This window comes from Phoenix dactylifera, chromosome 2 (assembly GCF_051530095.1).
Source record: "Phoenix dactylifera cultivar Ajwa chromosome 2, Ajwa_hap1_PhDact_Kaust_v1.1, whole genome shotgun sequence".
In the NCBI taxonomy this organism is placed as follows: domain Eukaryota; kingdom Viridiplantae; phylum Streptophyta; class Magnoliopsida; order Arecales; family Arecaceae; genus Phoenix; species Phoenix dactylifera.
The window spans coordinates 10,066,155-10,076,049 of NC_143191.1; the positions used below are offsets into that span (position 1 = coordinate 10,066,155).

At 38.4% G+C, this 9,895-nt stretch overlaps 1 protein-coding gene and 1 pseudogene across 1 annotated transcript; both read right to left on the reverse strand.

Moving 5' to 3' along the window:
- Nucleotides 1-5,192: 5,192 nt before the first annotated feature.
- LOC148714546 (uncharacterized) lies at nt 5,193-5,801 on the reverse strand. Its single transcript, XM_088713576.1, has one exon. It carries the CDS (start codon nt 5,799-5,801, stop codon nt 5,193-5,195), a length of 609 nt encoding a protein of 202 aa, XP_088569702.1.
- Nucleotides 5,802-8,202: 2,401 nt separating this feature from the next.
- Nucleotides 8,203-9,504, reverse strand: LOC120106366 (protein IRX15-LIKE pseudogene; annotated as a pseudogene).
- Nucleotides 9,505-9,895: the final 391 nt, after the last annotated feature.

The window sequence follows — 9,895 nt, forward strand, 5'->3', positions numbered from 1 at the left end:
CCTCAAAAAAAAGAGTACTTACGCACATATTGATTAGAATCCTTTTGATGATAGGCTACGAGAGCTATCAAAGTTCCATATGTAGACATAGAAATCCTCATCTACAGTGACAATGTTAAGACATAGGAATCCTCAGAATCAATAAATAATACACAGGCATCCTCGATCTCTATAATGTGTTGGGCAGAAAAATGAGAACAAAACCTAATTAGAAAGAATGCTTGTTGCCAGATGTTGGTCAGAAAGAATGCTTGTCGCCAAACACCGGTTGGGAAGAAAGCTTGTCGTCGGTCACTTGTCGAGAATAAATGCTCGTGGTAGGGTTGCAAAGCGAGAAAGAGACCTTAGCCACTCAATCTCGAAGAGAAGAAAACTTCTGAAGATAGAAGACTTTGAACAAATTCGGGAGTCAAAAAAGTGAAAGAGAAGCTTTATTTTTTTATAGGAGTAATTTTGACTTTTTACAATAGATAAACAATTTCACTAATGCTGTCAATTTAACTAGGTATAAGTGTAGATTTTACAAAATATTGGGTGTAAGTATAATAAACGTAAATCTCTGGAGGGGTTTGTAATTGACTTCTATGTCTTTAAGTAGTTGTTATCCCAGGTAAGGTTATTTTTGGTCATTTTTAAAATTTCTTTTGACGTGGTATTTGGGCCTCATTAAAAGTTAATGGTTTGACTAACATTTGATAAGTTATGCGTTAAAGTATTGGATAAACGTAGGTTTTTCATACTACTAGTTATAAATATAATTTACTCTTAATCTCATAAAAGTTTTTGCAATTTACTCTAAGATATATTATTGTTTAAAAAAAATTATTTTTGTTAATGGCCTTTTGTGTGTTACTAAAATATTTTTTATTGTCCTTTTCCAAGGCTTTGTATTCCATCGTTCAACTTATATTTAAAGTTACTTGTCAAATGCAAATATAAATATCTAAAATTTATATATGTAATTCATATATTGCAGATAGTGGTTTTAAATTATTTTTCAAATGATAATATGAATATCTAAAATGCAGTAAAAATAATGTCTACCTTACCATTTTCTTTCCAATAACCGACTTTCTTCAAAGGCTGAACGAAAAAAGCCATTAGCCTTCTATGGATAAAAGGCTTTGCACTAGGTTTAATACAAATATCTCCTTGATCCTCCACGATAAATCTATGCATCGACTTCAAACAATTCCAATATTACTAATATGAAAGTCTGAGGACGATCGACTAAATGAGATTTTCCTGTAGTTTCAGATTTTTATTATGATGAGAGACCCACTTAACATGCTGCCAGTTACGCTAGCCATTCATCCAATAGAACTGCGAGACATATACTCACGGTCCATATCTTCATGCATAAAGAGAACAATAAGAAAGAGGTAGAAGAGAAGCCATGTCGCAATCAATAATACCACCACTCTTGCACGATAATTGGCGCATTCTACGTACTTCTTTCGTCCCCTCTCTTTGAATTCTTTGTGTGAATGCTTGCATCTAGTTGGTACATTGAATCTTATTGGTAGATTTTTCATGTTTACTGGGAATGATGATCTAGATTTTGGAAACGTCCTCCTAATCTCTTACAATAACGTCCACTCTAACTGCCTCGCTAACTTCTTTGATATTGTGCATCCTAAGAAGTTGAAAAGCCTTGAATAGAGCTTCAGGTTTGAGCTATTTATTCCGCATAACAACGAAGGTCGGGCACTGCTAGATTGAGCACATTTTCACAGCTTGAGTTTCATGAATGTAATTTGTGATTCTATGTTCGGGTGATTCAACATCTTTGTTATCGTAGAAAGCCATTACTGAAATGAAAATGTCACGTTCTAGGAGAAAAAGATGAGGAAGGAAGGAAGGATGAAGAAAGAGAAGCTTTAAACAACGGTCTCGATGTGCCATTTATTCAGAAACATTCATTAATAACCACTGGCTTAAGCCGCCACATCAACAATAACAATGGCAATAATGTAATCTGTTAATCTTCTTGCAAAAGCCTCCTTTTTGGTTGGAGCAACCCTCCATGTGTTGAAAAAATAATAGATGAAAGAAGGAAGAACCTATCAGTTGAGGCGTGATTTCACTGTCCTTAAGAATAGATTGCGCCCCTCGGAGAATGAATCTCGGTGTAACAAGTAATGACGGCCTATCCTCCAGGATACAACAACTGGATCACTCCAAGCGTACACTCGCAGATGCAGAAGAGACGTTTTTAAAATTACCAAATTCAAAAAATTAAACGGCAAAAAGAAACCATTCAGCTTCAGAACTTGCCTTTTCTAAAGCAATATACTCGGACTCCATCGTAGACCGAGCGATGCATGTTTGCTTGGATGATTTCCAAGATACTGCACCCCCACCAAGAGTAAAGATATATCCACTCGTGGATTTCATCTCATCTGAATTAGAGATCCAATTTGCATCACTATACCCTTCTAGTATAGCTGGAAATCCACGTTATAACAAACTATAATTAATAGTTCCTTTCAAGTACCTTAGTACTCTATGAACTGCACTCCAATGATCCTTACTAGGATTATGAGTATACCTACTCAATCTTCCTACTGCATAAGCAATATCAGGATGAGTGCAGTTAACTAAAAACATTAAACTACCAATGATGCGAGCATATTCTATTTGTAAGATACCATTTTCTTTATTTTTCTTTAAATGTATACTAGCATCATATGGAGTAGATACGGGTTTACTATCATAATGTTCAAATTTTCTTAAAATTTCTCAATATAGCGTTCTTGTGATAACATAAGTCCATTAGAACTTCTTGTTATCTTAATTTCAAGAATTACATCAGCTTCACCCATATATTTCATATCAAAATTAGAAGCCAAAAATTTCTTAGTATCTATAACTATATTCAAATCAGTTCCCATTATAAGCATATCATCAACATACAAACATATGATCACAACAACATTATTAACAACCTTACTATAAATGCACTTATCAGCCTCATTAATTAGAAAGCCATTAGATACCAGTACTTTATCAAATTTTTCATGCCATTGTTTAGGTGCTTGTTTTAATCCATATAAGGATTTTATTAATTTACAAACTTTGTGCTCATTACCAGGAACAACACAACCTTCTGGTTGTTCCATGTAAATTTCTTCATCTAATTCTCCATTCAAGAATGCAGTTTTTACATCCATTTGGTGAATTACTAAATTATGAATGGATGCTAATGCTAAGTACTCTAATCGATGAAATTCTAGAAACTGGTGCAAAGGTGTCAAAATAATCAATATCTTTTCTTTGTGAGTATCCTTTCGCCACTAATCTTGCTTTAAACTTATCAATTGAATTATCAGGTTTTAATTTTCTTTTAAAAATCCACTTACAACCAATTGATTTAGCACCTGGAGGCAAATTAACTAAGGTCCATGTATGATTAGACATAATAGACTCTATTTCATTATTAATAGTCTCCTTCCAAAAAGGTGCATCAGCCGAAGTTATTGCTTCTTTATAAGTTTGAGGTTTATTATCAACAAAAAAAGTGTAAAAGTCATTTTCAAAATTTTTCTCTTTTCTAGTTCTTTTACTTCTTCTTAAATCAACTTCATAATTTTCGTGTGCCTTCTTTTCTTGTTTATTATGAGACAGAGAGTCAATTTTTTCTTTACCTAGTTTCATAGGAAAGATATGTTCAAAGAAATCAGCATTTTTAGATTCTACTATAGTGTTGGGTTCCATAATATTAGATTCATATTTTAATACCAAGAATCTATAAGCAGCACTATTTAATGCATAACCAATAAATAAGCAATCAAAAGTTTTAGGTCCCAACTTTCTTTTTTTTGGTTCAGGTAATAGAACTTTGGCCAAACACCCCCACACTTTAAGATATGTAAGGTTAGGTACATGACCTTCCCATAACTCATAGGGTGTCTTACCAGATTTCTTATAAGATATTACAAATAAAGAGGTACTGTTGAGCTTATTAACATAGCATTCATCATTTCTTTTAGAGTTCTATTTTTACGTTCAGCAACTCCATTAGATTCAGGAGAATATGGTGGGGTTATCTCATGAATTATACCTTTATCTTCACAAAATGTATTGAAGAGATTATACTCATATTCTCCTCCTCTATCAGTCCTTATTCTTTTAATTTTTTTATTAAATTTATTTTCTACTTCAGTAACATATTGCTAAAATTTTTCAAAAGTTTCATCTTTTGTCCTAAGTAGATATACCTTAGTATATTTAGAATAATCATCAATAAAGGTTATGTAAAATCTTTTTCCTCCTCTAGTTGGAGTGTGTTTCAAATCTCCTAAATCAGAATGTATTAATCCAAGCAATTCAGTTTCTCTTTTTATTGACTTATGACTCTTTTTAGTAGATTTAGACTCTACACACACTTCACATTTATCATTCACATTTCCAAAGGTAATGCTATTTAACAAGCCTAGGTCTTTCATTTTCTTGATATAAGAAAAATTAACATGTCCTAATCTACCATGCCATACATCAACAGAATCAATCAAATAAGCAAAAGATGATGCATTTTCATTCATGGTTTCGGTTACATTCAAGACAAATAAACCCTGGTTACAATAACCCTTCCCAATGAAAACATTGTTCTTAGTCATTACAATTTTATCAGACTCAAAATACACTTTAACTCCAGCCTTTCCTAATAAAGAAACAGATACTAAGTTCCAACGGATATTAGGAACATGCAGCACATCATTCAGGAAAAGGACTTTTCCTGATGTTAGCTTGAGGAGTACTTTTCCTTTGCCAACCACTGGCGAGGGTCTCGAATCACCCATGAACACTTGTTCTTCGCCTTCATTCAATGGAGTGCAGGAAGTAAACATACTCCTGTTGCCACAAATATGTCTGGTAGCCCCAGAGTCTACCACCCAGTCCTTTGCTCCCATAACCATGTTGGTTTCAGACACAACTGCTGCAATAATATCTGTCTCCATCAAGTTAGCATTTGGTTTAGCAGATATATCATTCCTTTTTCTAAACCTACATTGATTAGCATAATGTCCAGGTTTTCCACAAACAAAATAAGTTCCTTTTCTTTTAAAACCAGGACCTTGGAACTTAGGTTTCTTATCATTTTTGAGATAAGGCTTCTTGAACTTTGAACGAGACCCACCTGGTTTGCTGACTATTACATTGGCTTTGGAAGTCATTTCCTTGGCCAACTGTTATCGGTCTCTGACTCGATTTTGTTCTTCAATTCTAATATGAACAATAACATCTTCAAGACTCATATATTTCCTTTTGTGTTTCATATTGTTTTTATAATTTTTCCAAGACTCAGGTAATTTTTCAATCAGACAGCCGGCTAGGAAAACTTCTTGAAGTATTATGTCTTCATTTTTAAGATCAGTGACCAGCCTATGAAAATCATGGATTTGGGATGACACATCCCTATCCTCAGACATTTGAAAGTGCAGAAAATTTTCTGTAGCATATTTCTGTACTCTAGCATCTTCTAACACATATTTTTTATTCAGATTTTTCCAAATTTCTGCAGCTTCTTTGTATGAACAGTAGACATCAAAAAGTTCATTGGACAGTGTACTCAGAATTGTGTGCCTACAGATCTTATTTCCATGTTCCCACTCCTTGAATTTAGTGTCAAAATCTTCAGACCCTTCTATCGGTTTTGACTGATTTAAATACCGAGCAAAATTAAGCATATCCAATGCAGAATAAACACGTTCTTGCCATCTCTTAAAATACATACCATTGAAACTCTCAATTTTAGAAGTATCAGGAATTGATCTAGCAGTAATCATAGCAGAATCCATGTTGATCTATTCTTAAGATTGTTGAAAAATTAATAGATAAAAGAAGGAAGAACTTATCAGTTGAGGCGTGATTTCACTGTCCTTAAGGATAGATCGCGCCCTGGATCACAGAACATAGGAGAGTATCCTCTCGGGAACACAGAAAATAGTCGCACGACGCGCCCGGTTAAATGTTTCCGAATTGGATTCGCCAATTTTGGCTTGGACCTTCATTGGGCTCGTGCGCGCATGGGCTACTTACTTTCTTTGCTTCACCAAGTTAAAAGGTTGAATACTACATAAAGACCTTTAGAGTTTTATCTCTTTCCAATGTAGGACTAAAGAAAGTACACTAGACAAAAGGCAAAAGACAAGAAGGGTAAAATTGGAATTTTGAAATATTCCAACAGCATGCACTTGCTATTGCATTGACTATCATTGCAATGTGGGGTATGAGCATCCGTGCAGCATCCAAACTTGTTTGGAGCGACAGAAGAGGCTGCAAGAAAGAAGTACAATGTCAGCACACAAAGTTTACGTCTTTCCTCAAAAAAGAAATATTTCACGTCAAGTATGCATGAAAAGAAACTGCAAAGAAGAAAAAATCCTACATGCTGCACTCAAAACAGAGAGGACAAGAATGGTTTTAGGTTGTGAGGAGAAGAAGGGTTGGAAGATGAAAAGTATCTAATTACCTGTTGCAGCCGAAACCAAGCACAGTATCAGAAAGACAGCCACAGTAGCACGAGACATGGTGCAGTACGTAGGTACTCCTCTTGCTCCTTCCTCTTTGGATTGTTTGAGTCGATGCTTGCTAGCTTCCTTCTAATGGGTAAATATATATACATAGTGGTATGAGGAGATTTTTGAAACGTACTCCTAATAAAGAATGCAATTTGTGACCTTGTTGGCTCCCCATTACTTTTTTGCATCACAGAATATGCATACATACGAGGAAATCTGTTTGCCCACGAACCAAATCAAAGTATATGAAAAAGGAAAAAAAACAGGCGTAAATTAACGAAAAAAACCAGGAGTCCGTTTCAAAATGGAAAGAAATTTTCAAAAACGAAAATTTCTCACAAAGTAAATTAACGAACAAAAGCCATCAAAAATATTTGCTTCAAAGCGGGACTCTTCAAAAATAATGCTCAAATTAAGCAAGCCATAATATTTATTCCATGCACAAAAAAGGAAACCCGTTTAAACACGACTCCTCATGAAGGAAAATTTTGCAAAACGTAAATTAAGCCATAATGTTTTCCCCACGTTCAAAAAGGAAAGGACTCTTCGGATTGGAAATTTTTCTATAAACCAAGTAGCGCACAAAAACCATGGAAACAACTAAAAAAATCCTTCAAAGCGGGGCTCTTTAAAAAGACAGCACACAGTTATTTATGACTTGGTTTATTTCACTAAAGATTCATTTAATATTTAAAGAAATCACATAAGTAATAAATATTTACATATAAATATTTATGTAATATTTATATTTATATAACTATTAATTATTTAACTGATTATAATATGTAATAAATATTTAAAAATGTATTCAAATTTTTTATATAAAATCTATCTAATATTTATGAAAAGATTAAAACTAGTATTAATATTTATTAATAATCTATTCTATGGATTTGATTTTCCATCGAGTCTCTATCAACTAATTAAGGAGTATTAACTGATTCTGTTTATAAATTTCTTACTCCTTGTTGTAGCAAGTTTCAAGGCCTGAAACTTGGGAAAAGGTCCATCCAATTCTTGGTTTGGATTGTACTCGTGCCTAGGGGCTCGACCAGAAAGGTTTTGGTTGATTACTTGTGAAAATCAATTGAATTGATTGTGAGCCCGTCTAAAACAATCTTGCTATAATCTTGGAAGATTATAATGGAATTTCCAATAAGGGTCCCTTGAGAAGTGGATGTAGGAACTAAGTTTGGCTCTAAACTACTATAAACTATTTGTGTTTGTATTATTTTTGCTTGTTCCCATCTTGTGCATTTATTTATTACTCATTTCACTGTGCATACTAAAATTCAGAATAGTTTTACTTAAGAATTGTTTTAGTTCATAAAATATTTTAAAAAATTCAATTTACCCCTCTTCTTGAGTTGTCATTTTGGACAGCAAAACCGATAACTTCTCTACTCTTTCCAGTGCAATCGGTGCACTACAAGAAAAAGAAGCTTTGGCGACGCTTTTTGAGGCTTTTACCGACGCTTATAAGCGTCGGTAATTTTCTTCCCGACGCTTTTCAAAGCGTCACCAAAGCGTCGGCCATGTCGGAGTGGAAAAAAATTGCTGACGCGTTTGAAAAGTGTCGCTAAAATTCCTAAACCAGTTCAATTAGCGACGCTTTAAAGCGTCGTCATAAATTTTTTTTATGGAAAAAAAAATATAAAAATACCCAAGAAAACCTTGCTGTCCCCTGTAAAAAAAAAGAAAAAAAAAATTACTGGGCGGCCTCAGCGATGGTGCTGTTGGCACAGAAGTCGTCGCGGGTGGCGCCGTTGCCGCAGGGGATGAGGAAGTGGGCCAGCTGGCCGGTGTTGGCGACGAGATTCTCGTTGCAGAGGAACTCCTCGCTGCACACCCGCTCCACCTCGCGCTCGTAGTCGTGGACCAGCACGTCGGTGGGCCCCGGGCCGGCGGAGCGGGCCATCACCGCTGCCGTGAAGATGGCGGACATCCTCCCGGGGGAGGTGGAGGCGTGGCCGCGGGGCCCGTCCACGAGGATGACGTCCCAGGGGATGTCGTAGAGGGCGTTGGGGAGGTCGTTGAGGGCGAGGCGGCAGTTGGAGAAGAGGAGGTTCTGGACGGGGCGGCAGTCCCCCCGGCGGCCGCGGCGAGAGGCGGCGATGAGGTCGGGCATCTCTCGGGCCTTGGTGGTGTAGGCGATGTCGTAGGCCTCGAGGCCCGGGAGGTGGCCCTCAAGGTGCGCGATGTAGTACTCGTTCTCGTCGAGAAAGACGGTGCGGCCGCCGTGGTTGAGGGCGCGCCAGAGAGGGGTCTCGTGGCCGAGGCCAAAGACGAGGAATTTGCAGGGAGCGCGGCGCCGGAGCACGGCGGCGATGGTGCGGAGGTCGGCGTCTCCCATCTTGCCGCTGGAATTTGAGGCGGCGGCGTAGTTGACGAGGGCGTCAAAGACGGGGTCGGGGAGACGGGAGTTGTGTCGGAAGGAAGAAGGGGCACGAGCAAATTGGTTAGAGGAGGAGAGGCCGGGGTCTCGAGGGGTGGTGGTAGTGGTGACGAAGGCGAGGAGGGCGGCGAAGGTGAAGAAGAAGGCGAAGGCGATGAGCCAGAGACGGTGATGAGACCCCAGGAGATACAACATGGGCGCCGCCGTGGATCCACCGCCGGCGCCGCCTCCGCCACCTGCCTGCTTGGCGGACTGCAGGAGGATGAGCTTGGCGTTGTTGATTCCCTTCATCTCTTTTGTGCGCTGCTCTAATTTACAATAGAAGGAGGGATCGGGGGCTTGGGTGGCCTGAGAAGGCATGAAGCCGACGCCGGAGAAGAGGGAGGAAGCTCCATCGAACTCCATCGACGCCGGAGAAGAGGGATCGGGGGCCTGGGTGGCCGCTCTCTCTCTCTCTCTCTCTCGCTTCTTGGAAGGAATCTAATCAAGAATCGGGAGGGGGTTAGAGATTTGTAAGGGAGGGGGTTTGAGGGATCGGGAGAGGGGAGAGGATTTGTAGAGAGGAGGGGGGAGGGGGCGAGCGGCGGAGAGAGAATTTGCAGGGAGGAGGGGAGGGGGGGATAATGGCCTCCGACGACGCTTTCTAAAGCGTCGTTGGGAGGAAAAAATAAAAAAAAAAGGATTTTTGCTTCCGCCGACGCTTAAAAGCGTCGGCTCAAGCTACGGGTTGCGACGACGCTTATAAGCGTCGGCGGAAGCCAGACTTCCAAAAAAATTGCCGACGCTTCTACTTAGCGTCGGCAGACAAAAGTCGGGAAAGATAGTTTTTCTTGTAGTGGTGGTATGCCCACCCAACAGCTTAGTCAAATAATTTGTTCTCTTCTCATATCCAAAAAGAGGTTGACAAGGAGGGAGGTAGGGGGCACATCTATGGCAATGAGATCAAAGGTGAGGATGCTCTCAACAACCATTAAGA